Source organism: Amblyomma maculatum, chromosome 8 (assembly GCF_055883805.1).
Source record: "Amblyomma maculatum isolate TAMU_Amacu chromosome 8, ASM5588380v1, whole genome shotgun sequence".
Lineage (NCBI taxonomy): Eukaryota > Metazoa > Arthropoda > Arachnida > Ixodida > Ixodidae > Amblyomma > Amblyomma maculatum.
Window position 1 is genome coordinate 101,731,457 of NC_139351.1, and position 23,128 is coordinate 101,754,584.

At 48.7% G+C, this 23,128-nt stretch overlaps 1 protein-coding gene across 1 annotated transcript; it reads left to right on the top strand.

Annotated features, from left to right (window-relative positions):
* The first annotated feature begins 5,463 nt into the window (after window positions 1-5,463).
* LOC146182013 (sodium-dependent nutrient amino acid transporter 1-like) lies at window positions 5,464-22,677 on the top strand. Its single transcript, XM_084575882.1, has 14 exons — window positions 5,464-5,513; window positions 7,030-7,162; window positions 8,062-8,196; window positions 9,159-9,262; window positions 9,340-9,467; window positions 11,166-11,278; window positions 12,617-12,745; window positions 13,631-13,730; window positions 14,195-14,295; window positions 15,575-15,730; window positions 16,404-16,649; window positions 18,695-18,865; window positions 20,408-20,672; window positions 22,493-22,677. The coding sequence occupies exons 1-14, from the start codon at window positions 5,464-5,466 to the stop codon at window positions 22,675-22,677; spliced, it is 2,016 nt and encodes a 671-aa protein (XP_084432008.1).
* Window positions 22,678-23,128: the final 451 nt, after the last annotated feature.

The following is a 23,128-nucleotide window of genomic DNA, read 5'->3' on the forward strand; positions in this document are numbered from 1 at the left end:
AATTAAAAAAAAAAAAAAGAAAAAAAGAAGACCCCGTGGTTTGGCGCCATCTATCCACATTCAAGAGAAGCGCATGGAGCGGCAAACAAGATCTCGTCGCGCCTCCGGGCGCAGAGTCAGCACCTAAATATATTACATCGTGATGGAGGGGCGAACTCCACACCATGCCTCTACGAGGCAACTCGCACCCCGAGTACCATGAGGCGCGACGCAAAGCACGAGCTAGGACGGTGGACAAGAACTACTCCAAGAACAAAGGAGCCGTCATTCGCCTGGGCCATGCGGTAGCAGGGCTCCAGATGTAGCACAAATGCATATCACAAATAGAGGAGGCAGATATTGCATTAGCCCACAACATACACCGGATCTACAGACATCGTTACCGACTCCCAATCCGCCTGCAGAAACTACATGCGAGGCCGGGTTTCTCACTTGGCCTGTAAAATATAACAGGGTAGACACCAGGTCTCAGACAAAAAATTAGTTGTGGTTTAGCACTGGTTAACTCTGGTTGAATTGCGAAAGCAACGGCAGAAACTTCTTTTGCCTGCTACATTATTCCCCTATCACGCCATATTATCGTAAGGTGCTGCATTATTGGGAACACTTAAGCTCGTCATTTAAGGGTATGACGCGAGAGCCTAAGCTACCAGCCCACATATAAACTCACGCTTCAACCAAGCCATATGGACGCGCCTGTGTGTCGTAAGGATAACGAGAATTCAGACGATTCTGGCAGACTGATTCTGGTATCATCCTCCCGTATGAAAGGAGCGACCAGAGTTGGCAGCTCCTGCGTGTGGCATAAGGGTAACGTGAACTCAAATGTCATGGCAGGCTGATTTTTTTTTTTTTTAAGAGCGCCTCTTCACGGCGTAGCTGCGGCCACCTGAGGTCTCGCTTTGGCTGTCGTGGACTGCTCCTGATCAACAAGGGGTAGAGCCCGAGAATTCCTCTTCCAGTATTCCTCATGACTCCCTTCACATGACCATCCCCAGCCCCTCATTATACATACCGCGAGATACTGCAACACGTCCGCCTAGGAAAACAACCATATTCGCAACGCCCGCTAAAGGACTTCATAAATCAGAGTGTGTGGCTTCGGGTGGTCACTAGCACTGTCCTACAAGCGCCCAGCAATAGACTGCACGCAATAAGTCCGTGTATTTTCTCAACTAAATGCACGTTTTACGGCCAGAAAGCAGACCATTACCATATGGTATTGACTTGCCAAGAAAACAAAGCTTTACCTTGTAAAGGAAACACATCGTCGGGGCGAATTAGGAGGTGGCCCTGTCCCGCTCTTACCTCGCGACACAAAGGACATTGGTTGCGAGAGCGGGGGCAGCGGCTTCAGCCAATGGAATCTAGGAATAAGGGTCCGACCAGCCCCGCCCTTAACCTATGTCATTTTCCCAAATAAATGTTTTATACTACTACTAAGCCTTTTTTTGTCGCCTGTATAACAAATAGCTTTCGCGGGTGCGGGCCACATATGCTCAAGATGGACCAGCATGCTCTGAAAGAAAGGAGACAGGTGAAACTAAAGGAAGACATAGAAGAGAGAGCTCGTGCGTGATACGCGTGTCGCGCGAACCGTGGCACGAGATTCTTTCAAGAAGAAGCGCTGGCAAGCAAGGGACGCACTTCCATCCTTAACGCTTCTTTTTTTGTACCTCTGCAGCTACCGTCTGCACCGCGAACCAGGTGAGCCTGTAGATGTGCTCTTCGGCGCTTTGAGCGATCGACGAGATAGCTTCTCTAGCGCGTTTCCTCAGTTAGTCGCCCGCAGCTTACTGGTGATGGCCCATGGGCTCGCTTTGCCCTAACTCGGCCGTTCAGCCCCCTCGCGCTGCTACCGGTAGCACACCGGGGCGCTCGACCCTTCCCTTCGGCGCGCACTGTACGATTGGAGAGATGTTTGTCTCTTTGTGTAGCTCCTCTCTTTAGCGTGTAACTGTCGGTGGACTGGTACTCGTACCTTATGGAGGCCGCCGCTACATGTCGCCGTAGCCAGTCAAGAGTCGTCTGGCCAGTCCGTAGTTGTAGATGGTGTCTGTTCTTTACCAAGTATCACGTACTGTCTGTCCTAAATGCGCTTACAGCTCGCCATAATTTCTCTGTGAAGGTGGAAGAGATATTTCGACAGGATTTCGTCACACCCCACGTGACACACGGGCTGGCAGGAGTTGCCAACTTGGGTCTCTCGTTTCACATGCATGGGACGGTTATATATATATATATATATATGTATGTATATATATCATAATCAGCCTGCTAGGACCCTGACATTCACGTTACCCCTATAGGCCACTAAGGCAAGTTCATATGGGTTAGTTAAAGCGCGGCTTTATATGTGGGCTGAGGAAGAAGAAAAAGAGAAGAAGAAGAACGCTCGGTTACCCACAGCTAAAGCTTTCGCTCAATATTTGGTTCAGCAGCGTTGAACCCTTGTAATTTTTTTTCTGCGAATAATACAGTGTGCGCTGTAGGAACTAGACGTTCATCATGCCGAAAGAAATCTTGTGCCCATTCATAACCAGTGGCTACCCGTGACACTGCACCCCGCGCATTCGTGAGTCATTGTTTCAGGTGATTTATTTTCTGTGTCCACATTTATAGATGGAACGCCGCCTGAAGTGGGACCACAAGGCAGACTTCTTTCTTTCGAGCATCGGGCTTTCCGTCGGCATCGGAAACTTGTGGCGGTTTCCGTTCCTCGTGTTTGATAATGGAGGAGGTATGATGGTGCATTTTTGTCTCATTTCCGGTATACGTCGCAGATGGGAGGAACAAGTTAGAGCAACTCTGTGGGTCAACGCATGCGCTGATGTATTATTAGGCTTAATCGAGGTTACTCTATACTATTACATTCAAGCGAAGAGACTGTTGAAAACATTCTTGCGCGTAGAGCTCGAGAACTATTTAAAAATATGTATCGTCACGAACGGGTTCTCTTCGATCTGCCATACGGGCTGTATCAATTTGTTGCGGTTGAACTTCGCGCTGACCGCCTTTAGCTGCTCTAAGTGGATTGTGTTGTGCTCTCTTTGGACCGCGTATTTTTATGCTCCAGTACACGAGTTATACTTGCAGTTTTAAAAGTTGCTGAACAAGGAAACAGCGATGAAGAGGGCGATTTGATTTTACTGCGATTAAAACTGTGATGGGGAATCGCACCGGATGAACCAGTTGCTGCTGCAGCCTTTACTTTTGTTATATTTCTACCGTTTCAAAATTTTTTAGTGACTCGCGTGACTTAATGACCCCACCTCCAATATTTTAAAGATTTTAGGAGGAAATGCGTTCGTTATGACATATAAATACTGTACTTCCAGTGGCTAATGGTATTTTCAGCTTTACGTGGCCTAGTGATCCAAACAGTTGGCAGAACAATACATCTTTATAGATAATCTTGGTAACTATACCGGTGCGAAGCGAAGGATGATAGTCGCACCGATTAGTAAGTGACCTCCAAATAGCTCCTCGATGTGATGAGGCGTGCCGGCCGCACACGGAAGTGCATCCTTCAACTGGCATCGGTGCAGGTGCGTTCCTGTTTGTATACCTGATAGTAATTGCGCTGGTGGCGAAACCGCTGTACTACCTCGAGATGTTCGTGGGCCAGTTCAGCAGCTCCGGCTCCATGTCTGTCTGGGCCGCCTTCCCACTCGCCCGAGGCAAGTCTCTTCTCCAGTCATGGGCGCGACTTTCTGGAATATTGTACGCAGGCCGTGTGCTAAGTGACCCCTCTGCCCTCCTCGTTGATGTTCAAGCACATTTCTCAATTCCCCCAGGCGTTGGAGCCACGATGACTGTGGGAAGCCTATGCCTGGCGCTCTACTACAACATGTACCTGTCGTACGCGCTTATGTACATGTACCACTCGCTCGACTCGAACCTGCCCTGGAGCGGCTGCTACAGCTCCTGGGGCGCCAACACGCACGTCTGCTACATCCGCAAGCCCAACATTGTGAGCCTTTTATCTGCCATCTATACTCCCACAGTAAGAAGGCTAGTTAGAGTGCGATTAAAACCTACAAGCAGACCGTTATCTTAGACCGGTGCATGGGTCCGGTAGGTACCGTGATTAAAAGCTAATATGATCCTAATATCAGCTTTAGTACGTCAAGGCGAATGTTCGGGTAAGTTGGTACAACATTTTAGAGACAGGTAAACCAGCGCAAAACACGGGACGAAAGGTAGAAAATGGCATACGCGTTGTATGCCGTCTTCTCCACTTCGTCCGGGGTTTAGCGCTGGTTTGTTTTCCTTTAAATTATTAACACATTATGACGACGGTGGCGTGCAGGTTGTAAAACAAACCAATATTTTGCACGAAGACTGCTGCATACATGAGCATTTCACCTGCTGGCTCGTTTAACAGGTAAATCCGCGCAAAAGCGTGTATAGGCCAAAGGCCATTTCCGCCATGGTGAACAATGCCACTCAGATGACTTTTAGTGGGCGCTCAACCCCCTGCACAGAGGGTATGCTGTCCACAGCAGGTATACGTCCACCTGGAACTTGAGCTGTGGGTCGACCTATTATGCTATACGTTTCGCTGAGACCTTCAAGGTCAAGCACACACGAGGTCAGTGATGGGGTCTTACCGTTTTAAGTAGTACTTTCACACTATACATAATTACATATTTCAGTCATGCTTCAGAGTTTTTATCACGTCTGTCTTCGTCATAGCCATTAGCCAAAAGCTGACTGCGCTGCAGGGCAACGGTTTCTCACGTTGGCTTGCAGTTAGGCATGCCCTTAGCATAGCCTCTGCAGATCCTCTAATCTCCCAGGCTTTCCCCATTATTGTTTCCCTTTGGCCGCCGCTTGATAACAGAGCTGCGGGGATTACTGCATTGATATTCCCATAGATTTCACTTTCTTGCATTGTCAAGAATGAGAGAGCGTCGGTGGCCCTCATCTACCTAGGAGGGAGTAGTAGCTGTACTCTCTCGCATATTTATTTCTTCCTTTCACCGCATCGCGGTCATGTTAACCTTTCTACCGGCATATACAGCGTTAGCCACCCACCTAGCCGAGGTAAGAAGCAGACTGTTCTAACTTCTGCGTAGATGACGTCACATATGGCTTCTAGCGGCCAGCGACACTAAAAGTCACATCTGAAAGTTATTTTCTTGCAAAATATATTGCTTCAATGCCCACTAAGAGGATCAAAACCCCAGAAAGCTATCTAGCCAGCTTCATTTTGACGATACGAGTGAGCTATGCTGAAGCCACCTTAAGCGATTCTACGCCTGTATGTACACGCACGCGTGAAACATTGTATGGTTGCGGGGAATGCGACACGTGGGGGATGCTGTCCCTCAGAGGACGTGCAAGGCAGCCGCAAACCGCCTCTACCAGCGGTACCGGGGGCAGAACATGACCTTCGGCGTAGCCGTCAACGCCACGGACAGGGTGCTGTACGTGCCACACCGGGCGTACACCGTCGAGATGAGCGGATGCGTGAACGCTACCATGTCGGCCGCGGAGCACTTCTACTGGTGAGCCCCGCATTAGCGGCACTTTTATTGCGAACGCTATACTTCTCGCAGTTTGAACCTTTAGCGTGGAACGGCGGTGACCACCATTAACCTTTGACCTTTAGACGAGCCCCGTAGACGACCCCAAGCTGGCAGGAGCTGCCAACTTCAGTCTCTCGTTTCACATGGGACGGTTCGGTCAGAATCAGCCTGCTAGGATCCTGGCATTCACGTTACCCCTATAGGCCACTAAGGCACGTTCATATGGGTTGGTTAAAGCGAGGCTTTATATGTGGGCTGAGGAAGAAGAAAAAGAGAAGAAGAACGCTCGGTCAGTATTTGGTTCAGCAGCGTTGAACCCTTGTAATGTTTTTTGGAATTAACGCCTTCGTTCGCTGTCACCTTGCAGTGTTTCCGACGAAAACATTGCACTCCCTAGTAAGCGAATACCCGGCCGCACTGTAACCATGCTCAAGAGCAACCATTCTCGTTGCTTTAGAGCATGCACCGTCTGTGGTCGTATGCTCTCCAAGGGCATCTTGCCCAGAAAGATTATGCGGTCCGAATAGGCATAGGCGCGTCTTGGCTGCTGATTGCGAGGATGATGTAAATTCCTACAGGAAGGAACGCTCGTTATAACAGGTGATATATAAAAAATCGCCAGCCCGCACTGCTTGTGGCACCAGCTTACACGAAAGCACAGATATGTGACAGTGGGTGGACAAAATAAAAGTAACATTTCGACACATTTGGGACAGGCTACGCGTAAGAAAGCGAGATCTCGCTCCAGCAGCGACACCCGATTCGAAGACGCCGCTGCGCTGGGTCACGTTGAGTAGTGAGGTGATTAGGGCATACAGTTCGAGGCGCATAAATCAGTTAGAATCGTTATCGCTGGACTTGCCGATGCATGTCAACTTAGGAAGGGAAATGGTATCATAGACTTGCAATCGAAAGACGCCAAAGTAATCCTGGGCCTAGGCCTCACCAAGGCCTTCGACAATGTCAGACACGACGCTATCCTCGAAGGGCCCGGAGTAGGGCAAGAACGCGGCGGTCCGGGTGTTGATAAGTGTAAACACTGTCGGACGAGAGGAGCCCTCGACCACATAATTTCGGTGTGCTCACAATCTTCAGGGGTGGGAGAAAATTAAGTTGAGAATCCTGGGTGACCCCGCTATGAGGCTCCATCCATCCATGAGGATCCATCTGGCCGAAGAGGCCGCAAGAAGCAAAGTGCGGCCTGGCAACCTCTAGTCCCCGGGATCACTCTTCCCAGGCCTGCGCGCTGGGAGCGGGGAGGAAGGCGCCCTTTTCCTAATCGGAATAAGTTGCACAATCAATAAACCAAGTCACAGCACACGGACTCTTCTCAGTTTTGCCCCGATCAAAGCGCCGCCGCCGGAGTTCGAACCCGGCTACTCCGATTCAGTATAGTCGGACGTCTAAGCCACTGAGCTACCGCATCGCGGCTGGACTGAGCTTTGGAAAAGCTTTTCGTGAGCGCTGTAAATGCGGGCAAATCTTTCCCTCGCAGGGACAAGGTGCTCAAAGTGAGCCGCGGCCTGCACGATGTACGGCCGATGAACATCGACCTGACGCTCTGCTACTTCATCGTGTGGCTCCACATCTTCGTCATCATAAGCAAGGGCATCAAGTGGTTCGGAAAGGTGTGCTACCCGCGACCCTTTCATCCTCTTTCCCCGTCATATCGTGCTCGCGCGCGGCCCCAAAGGACGCGAGTATGCTTCACATACGCGAAACCAATGCCTCGGGCAGTTTTTTTTTATGCTTTGTGAGCGCGTCTATATATTGCACTTGCGGCAAGCAATACCTGTATGAATTTACCCAAACACGGCTATTTGCACAAGCATACAAGAGGACGATTCTGGGGGTTGTATAGTCAACTATGTCCTCTGCACTGGAAATTGGGGCTTTTTTGCGCAATGATCGCATCACACACCTGTTATCAATCGATCGTTAACCTCGCTTATCGATTCTGTCCGGCGGACATGTCGACCAGTAGGAGTAGGGCCAATTGACAGGTTTTTTTATGTTATCCTGATATGAGCGCGCGCTGCGTAATGTGGCCCCTGGTTTCTTGGTTTCTTCTTGCACCGATTTTGGCAACGCTCGAAAACTCTTTCATGTCACAGCAGTCGTTTACAGGGTGTCGATCTTTATTTGGGTGGATCACAATAAAATCGGGGTCATAATATAAAGTGTACAATCGGAGACGTCCGATATAATAAATTATCAGCGCTGTGCGAATTCGGCCCTTGCTTCGACGTTAACCACAACTCGTGCAGTCGTTTAGGAAACTCTCTATTATCTAAAACCGGTTGTGAACTTCAACGGCGTAGTTTTTGTAAACCGGTACAATGAAATTTTCGTCTGTACACTGCGAACTTACTACTTTGAGCGATTCATACTTGAAGAGGTTAAAAAGTTTGCTTTATGGTGGTCTGCCTGGTGTTAATTGGCAGGTCCAGCGGGTCAGTTTAGTATACCTGGAAGTTCTTTCACACGAGGTTCACTCCACGCCGTTGTCACTTGCACTTTGCTGCAGATCGTGCTGGTGACCGCGACGTGCCCTTACCTGATGCTGTTCGCACTGCTCATGAAAGGAGTGTCCCTGGATGGCGCTAATTCGGGTGTCGCGGTCGTCTTCCTCCCGACCTGGCAACACATTTTCACCTTCAAGGCGAGCCCGGTTTTTTATCGCGTTTTCAGTTCGAGGATCATGAGCACTTATTGCTTTTCAGGATTGCAGTTCACTTCCAGAAGTACTTTCGCGCCTTTTAATTGCAACGGTTTCTTTGGAGAGCATTGTACTAAACTTTCGCTTAAAAATGTTTTTTTGGTGAGGTATCAAAACTCAGTAGTGTTTTTTTTTTTTTCAGTTCCTGCTTTCTTTCTAAAAATATGTCACCTTTAGTCATCATCATCTTGTTTGCTTTCTAGTTTACCTCCTTTAGACCGAACTTTTATGGTCACTATAATGAAATAAATAGCGCAGGCTGCTTGTGCCTGGTGTGTTTGAGAGCAAGGCCTTTGAAACCGTTCTATATGGTTTCGCTCGTGGCCCGCTGCAATCTGTCATGGCCAATTACAGACAACCCATAAAAGAGAAAAATGGGAAACTAAGCTTTGAATATTCAGTACTTACCCTCCTAATACATATAGCTCTCCAGTGCGGGAGGACAAAACAAACGGTGATGTGAGCGAGCGGCTATACAAATACAGCTCATAAAAAAGTGAGTGCTAATTAAGAGGCTGTATATCATCAACGCAGCGCTAGCAGAGCTGCATACGCCGCCAAAGAAGAACAAATAAGCCAAAACTGGCCACTACTGACTCTCTTCGGAAAATGAGAACGATCGACTGCATGAAAGCCACAAATTTGCCTTGAATGGCGCGAGGCGATGCTCGTAACGTCAGAGGGTTAAAAGAAGCGATGACATTGGCGGACACGATCAGTCGCCCATTTAAAATCCAGACGCAATTTTACGTCAAAACTGCAGCCAAAGGGTCACCAGGTTATCGTAGTGATGAACAAGCGGGTATGCATGAGGTTCGTGGTCGGCCAGGTATTTCTCTTAATCGTTAATAACCAGACAGGCCGATCATTCAAATTGTCCCGCCTTTTCATCATCTCCGCTCCAGTGCTGGCGCAACGCGATCGAGCAAGCCTTATCGTCCCTCTGCGTCGCCACTGGATGTCTGACGGTGCTGTCCAGTTACAACGACTTCTACAACGACATCTTCCAGTAAGCAGTTAATCTGTTTGTTTCTGGGCCACGGTGTTCTGGGCGAAACATGCTCCTGATGTTCTTCCTTCGCGCAGGGATACGTGGTTCTTTGCCCTGCTCAACTTCGTGTGGGGCATGCTGTCGAGCACGGCCTTCTTCTCCACCATGGGGAGCTTGTCCACTTCACTTAACATCACCCTGCCCGAACTGGTCCTCGACGAAGGCAAGCCACAGTACTATTTTGGCATATGGATTGTTTACAGTGCAACGCGCAACCGAAGGAGACGCACCACACACTCCAACGAACTAAACCAAATTGGTTGCGCAGTAGGCGACTGCGGTGCTTACCCGGTTGCATGTTACGGTGATATTATTTCACATGCACAAAAAAATAATGGCTGCGCTTTTAGGCTTACTCCTGTCGACCTGCCGATGATTTCAGCATAGACAATTTCGCCAAGAGAGAGCAAGTAAAGATTTCAATAACAGTGAATACAGGCTAATTTCAACCTAAGTAACTTATCGGACTTTTGTCCGAGTAATCTACGCATGCGCAGGACCCTACCGGCGCACGATGGAACCAATCTGGAAGGCGTTGCTGAGCATTGCATGGGAAACGCTCGGGGAAGCGGCTATGGTCGTCTGCTAGGCAACCTTCCATCTTGTTTCCTGTGCTAAAGAAATGCGAGAGCTGTGCACTATATAATATGATGCGGTCTTCCATGGCGTAGAGTTTGAGAGCGGGAGGGGAGGGGATGTCATGATTCCGTTCTCTGAACGATAGCGTCCTCTGAGCAGCGTCACCTGGCGACAAACATGTTTTAACAATGAAGAGCGCCATTTAAGCCCACTGTTTTAGTCACTTCTGTGGGGCAACAGGCTTCGTTTTCGAACGCCGAAACAGCAGTTCGGATTTACTTTGTACGTCTTTTTTTTTTTCTGTACCGGTGGTCTGTGGGGTTTAACGTCCCAAAGCGACTCAGGCTATGAGAGACTCCGTGGTGGAGGAATCCGGAAATTTCGACCACCTGGGGTTCTTTAACGTGCACTGGCATCGCACAGCACACGGGCGCCTTGCTTTTCGCCTCCATCGAAAAGCGGCCTCGGAGGCCGGGATTCGATCCCGCTTCCTTGGGAACAGTAGTCGAGCGCCGTAACCACTGCGCCATCCCGGCGGGGCGCGTACATTTTTTTATTATTGGCAACAATAAAATAAATTACTAACATGTTCCAAGTGGGTGTGCTCCCTTTTAGTTTGCATTATGTTATTTTCTTATTTTATTTTTTTACTATAAGTAGCCGCAAAGCCAGCCCTGAATGAACCGTGAGGCCACATCAAGTGCTGAGGTATGGCAACGCTCACAGTATTTAATTCTCTAATTACTTTCCGCCCTCCGTGGGTGTGTGGTACGTTTAGGTTGCGTTACATGGTTAGTTTGTGTTCAGAGACACTTCAGCACCGCAATCACCGTTTAACTAGCTGGCATACAACCAGTATGTAGGAAGTAGTTGCGCGACCCTACCGTTGAGACGATGGAATTACGCGATGGGTAGGGCTCAGACTTCGTATGAGACTACCGTTCAGCGCCATCAAGCAGGGTTCCTAGCGCGCATGATTCCTATCAACTGCTTGCTTATTCGAGCTCTGTCGCGACAAATAAGCCCAACCTGGGCCCTTATTTCGAGTTTGTGTCGCTATCGAAGTGTCGCTATCTCACGTGACCTCGAGTCATCTGATTGGTCGAGACGCCGGAACCGGGTGTTGCCACTACGGAACCGGAAGAGGTGGCAACATCATGTTCCGGCGTTTCCACCAATCAGATGACTCGAGGTTCGGGAGATAGCGACACTTTCGATAAGGACGCAAACTCGGAATACGGGCCCGGATCTTTGCTTTCCCACGCCTATTTTTCCTTTGCAGTGCAAAGCTTGGCCTTCGTCTCGTACATAGAGGCGCTGAGCACACTGGCCTTCCCGCAGATGTGGAGCATACTGTTCTTCCTCTGTATGTTCCTTCTGGGGCTCAACTCTTCGGTGAGCTACACCGCGTGTGCTATATATACGCTTTTTTTTTTTCGGCTTATTTTACAGGGTCGAGCCGCGAAAGCCGCGAAATTACAAGTTCCAACCATGGTGCAATTTGTACTTTCCTTCAGCATGTGAGGACACTTAAGGGTGACATCCAACAACGCCCATCCAACATCCATAGTTACAATATTGCTTCCAAGAAGTGAAACCAAGCACCCTCTCGCCATTCTGGCTATTATGAAGAGAGAAAAACGGTCGCGAAATCGTACGCCGCATCATGCGAGCTCAGATTTACTTCGCACACCTTGTATAGCATCAAACATCTGCGACTCTAACAAACTTGCAAATAAACAAATTAATCGAAGGAACGATATTCTTGCACCTTCTACGACTTCCTCTCTCCTATAAAGAAACATGTGAAGGTAACTTTTCGATGGTGAATTAAATTTAAATGAAACCTGAGCTGTAACAAACATATATCAGTTAAGTTCAGTAGTTCAGTCGTGTCCGACTCTTCGTGACCCTATGGACCATATCACGCCACGCTTTCCGGTCTCTCACTACCTTCCTAACATCACATGACTTCATCTGCAGCGCCTCGAGGATGCCATCTAACCATCGCGTTCGCTGCCTACCCCTTCTCCGGTGACCCTCAACCTTTACCAACATCAAATCGTTCTCCAGCGACTCCTCTCTTCTCATCAGATGACCAAAGTAGCTGAGCTTTAACTTTAGAATTTGACCCTCCCATGAGCAGTCAGGGTTTATGGTCGGCAATATCGACTGATTTGATCTTCTGGCAGTCCAAGGAACTCTCAAGAGTCTTCGCCAGCACCACAATTCAAACGCGTCAATTCTTCGGCGGTATGCCTTCTTCACAGTCCAACTCTCGCATCCATACATCACAACTGGAAAGACCATAGCACGAGTTATACGGATCTTGGTTGGCAGACTAATGTCTCTGCTCTTTACTAGGCGGTCAAGGCTAAACATTGTTCTTTTTCCCAGAAGCAGGCGTCTCCTAATTTCATGGCTGCAGTCTCCTTCCGGGCTAATACATATGTATACCTATAATGAAAAAAAAAATCATGAAGAAATCTCATAATCGGGGAATGTGGCAACGCGCAACAAATTTCTGCAGGAATTATTCATATATTCTTTTACTGTAATCGCCGCCGTGAGCGCTTACAATCGCATTTATGGGTACCATTATCAGCATTGTATTCAGATTTGTATATATAGCTAAGGAATATTCCCTATGCTCCTCTCCACTCATGATGCCCGTTGGTGCAGGGATAAACAGATAACCATCGCCTGGCTTTGCGTGCATGTTCCTTGTCGCAGGTGTGCCTCATCCACACGGTGCTCATGTCCATCATGGAGCAGTTTCCGGGCTTGAAGGACTTCAGGGTGGAACTGACCCTTCTCTTCTGCATCGGGGCGTTTCTGGCTGGCCTCCCGCTCTGCACCCCCGTAAGCCATGAAGCCACACTCGCGCCACTGCGACGTGGCGGAGCTGTCCCAGTAAACTCGGAAGCCTATAGCTGTGAATGAGAGCTCCTTAACGGCCCCAAGGTCCGTGCAGGATGCACCAATTAGGTCGCCTTGCCACAAAGAAAACGAGTTCATTCACGCAGAACACATCCTTAAGATACATAAATTACGATGCAAATTTTTCGTGCAAATGGCAACGTTGTGATATAGTGAGTAATGCAAAATATGTATAAAACCAAGCAAGGACGTGGACTCAGCTAGGGCAAACGATGTTGTCAAGGAAGCAATGCTAACTGCCTTAAAAGATGCACATATTCTGGCATCAAACTCTGCAGGCCATGTTTGTCACAAGACTTCATCCTCACTTTCACGGTGACAACACTAGCATTTTATTTCCACAGTTCACAAAACTCTCATTCGAATCCCCTGCTTGCAGATTTCTTCACATTTGCCTTCGAGGCTCATGAACCTATTTTATGCTCATGGCTGTTATTTTCTCCTGTGAGGCAAGAAACGCCTCTTAGAGACTGGCTCACTGACTGACTAGCTCACTGAACTAGAGCAATAGTTTTAATTTTGTAATGGAATCAATCATTCACAACTTTTAGATTTCGCCATTTAGCTCGACTTTGGTGGAATTGCTTAGTCCCATCATTTTGATCTCCATCTCACAGCTGCTTGCTGTTTTGCGTCTAGTGTCAATGGTCAATCAGTACTAACTGTAACCGGCAGTTCTATTTGGGGGTGCAGAAAGACCAGGGACGAGTTCATTTTTTTTTTAAGTTTTTCTGCTCAGCTGAATATCGAAAACAAATTGCACCCGTATATCATGGATTTGCAATATCGAACTGCGTTCTCACACAGACTGGACCGTTCTTCATGAAGATTTTGGAGACGCACCTGGGAGGATCGTTCCTCGTCGTTGTTGCATTCGTGGAGGTCATCTGCTACTCTTGGGGTTACAGTAAGTGCGTTCAAGCTGCTAATCAAAACTAACGGAAGACACCGCCTCGAATTCACTGAGTTCATTCAGGCCAGGTCTGGTCGCTCAGAGGTCAACAAATAATTAACAGGCTTCTTTCTGTACAGTTGCACTGGACGCATAAGACTCAAGATAAAGAACCAATTCTGGCGCCCTATACTGTCGCCAAAAAAGTTCGTTGCTCGACGCTCTGTCGGGGGGGGGGGGGGGGGGGGGGGGATGCACTTCAACGTTACATATATGAAAAAAAAAACGCTCTTGAACTAGATTTACGTGCTATCATAAGAGAACAGCGATCGAAAGAAACCTAAGCTATGTTACACGCCATGCGTTACAGCGCAGGATTCCTTTTGCCCTGGCATGTAAGAAGTACAAGTAATCCACTACTGTAAAAATTGGAAATTCATTGCATTTCCACGGATGCACTTATTATTGCCCCACTACAGCGGCAAGACGACTGTTGTTCGACATAGAGTTCATGTATACGGTCCCGTCGTCGATTGTCTACAAGGTGCTGTGGAGCTTCCTGGTTCCCCTCATGCTCCTGGTAAGATTTCTGTCTCAAAGCTTGCAGGCTTTTCTAGACGTATTCGCATGACGGTTGTCTTCTCTCCGCAGGCAATTAAGCTTTTAGTTTTCCTTTCCTGTTTATGTGCTTCTGATGTGTTGATGGTCAATAAGAAATTCTTACACTTGCAGGTAGCGAATAACGGCAGAAAACTGATGTTTGTTACGGCAGTGCGTATAGATGCATTGCATGTTATAAGACCAAGACGAGGGGAGCTGAGTCTCGGTAGGTGGCGTAGTGAGTGACCACATGGTCGCTCTATGACATTTCGAGAATCAACTAGCTAGGCTCAGCCAAATGCAATAATCCAGTGGCCTTTCTACCTTCTTTAGCAGTTATCGTCCCGGCCTGTGTCCTGTTGTCGGTATTCGTCGTCCTACTACGCTTCCAAAAAAAAAAATAAAAGAAAAGCAACTTCATATAAAGCTCTGCAAATTGTCCCCTGTGTTCTCACTTAGTCTGAAAAACTCCTAACCACTACCGATGGAAGCAAGCAAGCTAACAGAAGCTTATCATTCCGAATGAAACCCTTTTCGAGATTATTCGAAGGGATCTGACAGCTCCTTGTGTACATTTCCTGACATACAGAACAACTTCCCTCATCATTACCCCGCTTAGGTTACCCTAACATATTCTCACCGGATTCGTCTGCCGTCCTTGCGAAAACGGCGGAATAATGCTGACGTGGTTAAGAAACGTTGTTTTGCTCCTGACATAACTCATACCGGAGGCAGGCGACACTGTGAGATTATCTTCTAAGTCAATGGTATGCGTTTATTCAGCAGTAACCTTGTAAGAGATCTGTCAACTCAATTCGCAGCTATCACGCCACCTGTCACAGTACTTATGCCTGTACACGCAGGACCACGTTCGCTTCCTCGAAACACTTTCTCATACTCTCCACCCCATCACTACCACCTGTTTCAGCGTGCTGACAGTTTTTTTTTCCATCCCATGCACCATCCTTCCTATGTCATACTCTCGTCCTTCGTAGCGAAATTTTACCAGCTTTATTTAAACCCCCGCCATTGATGAATGGTTTGCCTAGATGAATACAAGTCCTCTTCTTGAAATGCTGGCTGTCGCAATGAGGCTTCCCATCAACCCTTGTTCGTTTTGCTATCGATTCTAGAAAAATGCCGTCTCCCTGGCCTCTATCTACCACGACTCGTAAGAGATAGTTGTCGCGTTGCGAACCTCCACTTTCTCTGCCTCCCAACCCTCCGCCAAACATTCATAAACGTATTTTTTTCTGTAGCTGAGCTACTTATCCGGCCTGATCAGCTCGCCGCCCGCCGTACTCCGGGGCTACACTTTCCCCTTGTACGTGGACATCGCCGGCTACATGCTGCTGCTGTTCATCTTCTGCCAGATCCCGCTCTACGGGCTCAGCTGGTTCAAGCAGAGGAGATACGTGAGTACCTCCACCGGCCATTTGCCGTCAAGAAATCGCCATGTTCGTGTTGCTTTCTTCGCGTTGTTTCTTGACCCTCAAGATGTCCACAAAAAGTTAGCATAACATTTTGCATAGCTACACTAACTAGTTTCCTACAACGTCGAAGAATAAAGAGCAAAGGGGAAGGCTGCTAAGCTCATGGGAGTAACAACGATTGCGGACAAGTCCTGGGGATTCAAAAACTAACGCGGTGAACCACGTAACCCATTTAAGTAGCGTACGCTCTACACAGGGCGCCACGATACCTAAGCTTCCAACAGACTTCTCCGTAGATGTATTTGAAGGCAGGCCACGGGCACGCTTGCGACGTTTTTTTATAAGAATTGTATTGGGAATATTCAAGGGTCTGGAGAGCAGCCAGCACACCTTTCGTGTACTTGCAATGAGCGATTGGTCATTGACCATTTCAGTCGTGTTCGACGGCAACCCAGCCTTTACTGCGAGCGATGACATGTATACCTACGAGACTAGTGTTGTGTCGGCGTGATTGGCGCAGTCGGCAGGACGGGAGAAAGAGTACGGTGGCGCTGCCACTGCGCAACCCTTGGTTCCAAAACCGAAACCAAAAGGACGATACCACAACTAGCTATCGCGCTTCTATAATATCTCTATGGTACATTTGCCCGTGCAGAACTGCGACGACGCCCTGCTGCCGTCGTACAAGTGGGGCCCCGAGGAGCCGGCGCTGTTCAACGCGTACCAGGCGCGCCTGCGCAATCGGGGCCTGGTGCCCATGAGCTCGCGCTTTCCCGTGCGCTTCATCATCCCACGCACCGTGCCACCGGACGCCGTGCTGCCCGTAGTGTTCGCCGCAGAGCCGGCCAGGCCTCCCCAGTGGTCGCCCGTCAGCTGGAGACCAGGCGGAGCACCGCCAGAGGTACTATACAGTGCACTGTAAGCGATAAAAAAACGCAGTATTCTCCTCAAGTAAGCCCCGCCGGGGTGGTGCAGTGGTAAGACGCCCGACTACTGTGCCGGAGTTCTCGGGCTAGAACCCGACAACGGCGGCTGCGCTTCGATGGAGGCGAAACGAGGTGGTGTCCGTGTGCTGTGCGATGTCAGCGCACGTTAAAGATCCCCAGGTGGTCGAAATTACTCCGTAGCCCTCCACTGCGGCTCCTCTTTCTCTCTTTTCACTTTCACTCTCACCTTCCTATCTTCCCTTACGGCGTGGTTCAGGTGTCCACAGAGCAAGTGTGACAGATACTGCGTCTTTCACTTAATGGCAACTAGTTCTACAAACTTCATGGCAAAATAGTTCTAAAAATGACAATACATTATTACTTCTTCGACGCTTAAATACCCCGCCGGGGTGGCGCAGTGGTTACGGCGCTCGACTACTGTTCCCAAAGATGCGGGATCGAAACCCGGCCTCGGCGGCCGCTTTTCGATGGAGGCGAAAAGCAAGGCGCCCGTGTGCTGTGCGATGTCAGTGCACGTTAAAGAACCCCAGGTGGTCGAAATTTCCGGAGTCCTCCACTACGGCGTCTTAGCCTGAGTCGTTCTGGGACGTTAAACCCCCCAAACCAAACTGAACCTTCGACGCATAAATAGGAATACATTGCACATACGCTTGTGACGTGCTCCTTGCAAAGCCGTGCCGCCCGCTGGTGCAGTGGCAACGCACGTATGCGTACCACTCCCTACGCACTGTTAGGTCTAAGCTGCTTCACACCGAAGCTACAGCCGACAATGTTTTGAGATTATACTGTCTCCCATAGGATATGCATACCTTGATACCGTATTGGCCTGTTCTTGATGCGCTCGTTCAGCCGTTGCAGTAGTCTCTGCACTCCTGCGCATCTGCATTCTGTACCTTTGTGTAACAACTTTTACAATATCACAAAGTTGGAAGGTGCTGCCAACTTGGGTTGCTCTTTTGAGGTGTGAGGGTTAGGGCATACGAATCAGCATTCCTGGGCTGTTGGGTGCCGAGTCGGACACGCTACACCTTTGCTATATACGCAGACACATTCGTAAGGCTTAGGCAAAGCGGATCTTTATGTTAAATCGAGTAATGGCTTACTACCTGTAGCTGGATAACGTGGTAGCTAATGACTGCACGCTAATAAAAATAAAGGTACAGATTAAGCGAACTGAGAAAACATGTACAAATGCAAGAGAGACGAGCCATTAACTCTATCGTGTTACATGCACCCTCAGAGCTTAATTCCTTAATTTTTAAAGTCCTGAAATCGATGCCTTTGTAGTTAGACCGGAATAATAGTTGACGCATGACAATACAATTTGCTGGGTTGCGCGAAGGAGCACTCTTCGGGATATAAAGCGAGCCGAGGTTCTTGACGAGCTAAAGTTGTGAAAGGCGAAAGCCTGAGTAGTGTATTCTGCTGTGCAACTGTTACGCATGGCGCGATGATTGTTGCTACTAGTAAAGCGAGCGACCACTGTTTCACATTCTGCTAGTGCATCATCCATCATGCCCTGTCACTGACCTGTCAGTGGGTGACGAGTTTCGAGAATGTTCCAAACTCCGACCACGAACGGCACAATAATGTCTTTTGACCCCTAATTAGTGATTAAGTGTTAATTAACCTTAGACTAATTAGTAATGAATTGTACGAAATGAATTACGTTTGAATAATTAGTAAATTATTCGTAATGAGATACTAACTACCTTTTGACTAAATAGTGCTGAATTAGTGATTAAGTACTAATTAACGTGTGATTAAGTATTAGTTAACTTTTGACTAATTATTATCATCCACATTAGCTTTGGCTTGTTAATTGCCCATACCGCGATGGCAATTGGGCGAGATGTTTGTGACGTCATCTCGTATCGACCAATGAGAGCCGCCGCAAAAGCGGGACACATTTTGTTCACGACAGCCATGAGGCGCTAAAGGCTTTCACCTTAAAAATGAAAGGCGGGTTTAGTAACACCTGGGTCTCGCACACTAGCAGGGCCACGTGGAGCGGGCGTGGTCCCTGCCGCCCAACCTCCCCGCCCTGGACCTGAACAGCCTGGCCGTCCCGATGCCCCGAGGCGATGCCGGAGGGGCCGCAGATGCGCCCGAGGCGGCCAGACGTGCCTCACTCATCTCTCCGCAACCTCCGTTGCCAGCACCGCCGCAGGTGGGTTACAAGGTCACCGTGCACATTGCACCGCCTACCCATCTTTCCATGTTTGTGTGGACGCAGAAAAACACGCTACGCGAAATCAGATTTTTTTTTTTTGTCTTAAGAATTTGGCACACACCTGGCAAAAGAGGGAAGTATGTTCAGAGGGAAGTATATAAGCTTACGTTGTTTGTGAAACGAGACACTCATAACTGATCATAATTTACTAGCATGTAAAATTTTATTTCAATGAAAATACCTCAAACCTGATGCCAAAATGAAGCAGATGGAAGTAAAAAGAGCATGCTCGGCGATTTGAAGATTTCGGTTCCACGCAAGACGTGATACAAAGGTTATTTTTGTGACTGCGATGAAAAGGACGCTGGAGAATACTTTAAGTAGACAAAACATGCAGCACTGATTTGGTCCTTATACTAAGCTGTACTATTATTAGGAGTGGGGTGTCGGTGCCGCTTGACGCATCCTCGGCCAAAACGACAACCTTACCAGCCACGACAGAAGTGCCGCTGAGTGACGAAGATCGGAGATTATCGGAAGGAGACGAAAGGGCTTATATCCAACATTTTCCCTTAAACCACCTCAATAACGCGAGACGCCGCAGGCTTCATGACACCGCCTCTCCGGGTTTCTCGCTGACACATCCATACTCTCTCGGGCTGAAGAAGTTTTCATTAATAAGCTTCGTGCTGATGCGGCCTACACTCCTCACATTCTCCGCAAATGACTGGCCGCCGATTTCTCAAGACCGCAGATTACTCATACCTTAACTGCAAGCCGGACTTATGTGATCTAATATGGCACTGCTTCCACTTTGATCGAGGCAAAGACGCCTCGGTTATCAAGCATGGCACACCCACAGATGCTTTTGCCTTCAATCATCTTCTTTCTCTCGGTCTCCACAGCAATACGGGGTACAATTAGGCAGACGAAGTGGCCTTGCACGAGCAGTATACGGAAAGCGAGACCGAAAGAGAGAAGCAAATGTGCCCCGCCGGGGTGGTGCAGTGGTAAGACTCCCGACTACTGTGCTGGAGTTCCCGGGTTCGAACCCGATCACGGCGGCTGCGTTTCGATGGAGGCGAAACGAGGTGGCGTCCGTGTACTGTGCGATGTCAGCGCACGTTAAAGATCCCCAGGTGGTCGAAATTACCCCGTAGCCCTCCACTACGGCTCCCCTTTCTCTCTTTCCACTTTCACTCCCACCTTCCTCCCTTCCCTTACGGCACGGTCCAGGTGTCCATAGAGCAAGTGTGACAGATACTGCGCATTTCCCTTCCTGTGAACCAATTATTATTTAAAGAGAGAAGCAAATGGTTAATAATGCTAACGAACTGTATTAGGATAATGCGAATGTGCGCGCTAGTATTTTCCTTTCATTGGGTATCACTTGCTGACTTAGCGGTAAGCCGGTGGATACTGATATTGTCTCGTGCCTGTACTGCACTATCACTGCCTGAATAGGTTGCTTTGCACTCACCGGTGACACGCCAAATCTACCCTCCACGAGGTATGCGCTTGACGACACCTCCCCTGCAGGTTCGCCGCTTCCTGCCCACGTTAAACCCGAACAGCCTGGGACCGCAGTTCTCCGAATCCCCGATGCGGTTCGGCCTGCTGGGCCGCCTCTTTATCCGCCGCCACGAGGGTCGCGAGGACGTCCTGGTGCCGGCTATCCCGACCCAGCCGCCCGACCAATACCTGAACCCGAAGCTTCCGCCAATGGCGTACCCCGTGCAGCCCGGTGGGCCCATTGCTCCACCCACTGCCCCGGCTCCTGAGCCGGCTCCGGCGGTCCCAGCCCGTACGCACATGTGAAAAACTGATCCTTCTTTCGTTCACAACCATAGAGTTCCTTACTAACTAGAGGGAAAGCTGAGGGCGCTGCACTTCAGCCACCATGGGCGCGCTAAGAATCATGGGCCGGTGTGCTACTTGTTGCGGGACAGTCGTTTTTTCTCGGGTACGTGGAGTGGCGTTTCGGAATGTGTGTACATAGACCGCGAAAGCCATAGTAGCGAAGGCGCAAAAGCAGACGTCGCCAATAAATGGTTTCTGTTTCCCGAAATGCCACTAAAAACTTCCTTAAGTGATTGCACAACGATAAATATTTTTATAACATTTTTGTATTTCAGTTTGCCTATTAAGTGCGAAATATTGGTATTTGTGCTGCTCAAAACTAAGCCAATAGGAGAAAGAGCCATCGCTTATATTGGATAAAACTGGCGTTCTGTTTCTCTCTCTTTTTGTAATTTATAGCCACAATATTCAATCTTAGGACATTATTTACGGTAGAACAACGTTTATCTTTGCATTAGTTTTGGCCAAAAGTTGTAGTTCTGCACTCGGTAGCTCTCCGGCGCATGATGCTTTGAGCGCCCATGGTGGCTGAACTGGCCGTCTGGAAACTCCATGTAAACGCCCATAGACGGCAGCACAGCTTTCCCTCTAGGTAAGAGTAAGAAACTCTTATGTTCACAACCTCCACAAAGTTGAATATCACTTGTACTGGGAGGCTCTGGAAGGGCTCTTCATCGATTTGGTTGGTTATGGGCAGCAAGGCTCGCTGGGACCTATGATATAACGGAGAAATTACGACGCTTAATAACAATTATTGTGCTGCCTTTACTAAAATCACATTTTACTTTTCTGGTCCGGTCATGCTCTGGTGATCAGTATGATTGGGAATTCATCCAAAATTCAGCATCCATGCGTTTTAGCGTTTGTCTCGGGGTAATACTCGCAACGCAGCGAATGGCAATTTTCGTTCGCGATGGCATCTCGTGATCCGACGAGATTGGGACGCGTGTGGGCTGTGTTTGTCACTACATGACACATGGCATATATGACCATATGAGAGATTTAATACTGGTACCGCTGATACCGACAGTGGTAAATAATGAAGCTGGATCCCGTGAGTGTTTTCAGACAGCATAGCGGCCATGCTGTCCTTTGGCAGTTCACGCTAAACGAGATCTATTCCGAATGCATGTCCCTTGCCAGGCCATCCACACCTCCAATCAACTTTCCGCCTCGTGCGCTTAATTTATCCATATATCACTATATGTCATATATCCATATTTATCCATATATCGCTATCATATATCACTATATATCCTGACCCTGCCATACAGCGCTGCTGGAATTTATAATGCAGCAAAGGCAGACACTGAATTTTGGGATTTAGGAGAAGTTACCGTGACTTCAGCGACGATGTTGCGTGAAACAACATCAGTTCGACGATGTAATACAGAGATCACCGAAACATATATTTTGCATTTTATGAAGTAAAAAACTGTAAACCGTAAAAAAAGATTACTTATAGTTATTAATATTTTATCATGGACTTTGGAGCTAAAATGTCGCGTCCTCATCATAAACCTAATGGAGCGCCCGGAATTCAATTTGGATGGCGAGCATCAACCGAGTGGACATTGCGAGGCGGGAACACGCACACGTATCAGACATGCGCACTCACCTATGGACTAGTATGACCATATAGTCGAAGAAAAATGGGCTCCTGCGCCGATTTACATCAAAGGACAAGTTAACATGTTGTCTTTCCGCTTCTCTTTCCCATGGGTGTCTCCGCCTTGCTTTGGATGGACGCCATTCTACAAACAGAACCGCCACCTCCGGTCCCTCCGGCTCCTCCTGGTGCTCCGCTTCCTCCGGGCATTGCACCCCCGCTGCCGCCGGGCATTGCGCCCCCGCCTCAGCCAGGCTTCGCGCTCCCGCCTCAACCAGGCTTTGCGCCCCCGCCTCCGCCAGGCTTTGCTACCCAACCAGATGCTGCACATCGCAACTGACCGAGCCGAGGTCAATAAAACAGAACGTGCGAATTCGGCATGCGCCGCTCAATTCCCCGCTGACGGCGCCATGTTCGTTCTTCTTAAAGGGCCACTGTCCAGGGAAGGACATTTTAAGCAAAGGTGCCCAGTGTTTCGATCAGGTACCGGAGATAGTCTGTGCAAAATGCTTCAGTGACACGCGCGCCGCAAAGCAACGAAAATCCAAACAAAGCTCTCTCATATTCTCCTTAGGGAAGCCAGCTTTCCGGTTCCCTGCGCTGGCTCGTCCAGCCGCAGCTATGACGTATTTGTCGGCAAAGACGTCCATTGGTCAGTCTCGCGGTCTGAGGGTGAAGGATGGGTGTCTATTGCTCGTTGCACACTTTTCCCTCGCCACGGCCGGACTGAATCTAACGGCGCGCGCTCCCTCGCCCCACCTCCCGCCGAATTTTTTATTTGGTTATTCTAC

Coding starts and splice junctions, on each gene's coding strand:
- LOC146182013 (XM_084575882.1), top strand. CDS start 5,464: ATGAGCGGATGCGTGAACGCTACCATGTCGGCCGCGGAGCACTTCTAC. Junction 9,468..11,165: donor CGAACTGGTCCTCGACGAAG/GCAAGCCACAGT, acceptor TTTCCTTTGCAG/TGCAAAGCTTGGCCTTCGTC. Junction 13,731..14,194: donor CTGCTACTCTTGGGGTTACA/GTAAGTGCGTTC, acceptor GCCCCACTACAG/CGGCAAGACGACTGTTGTTC.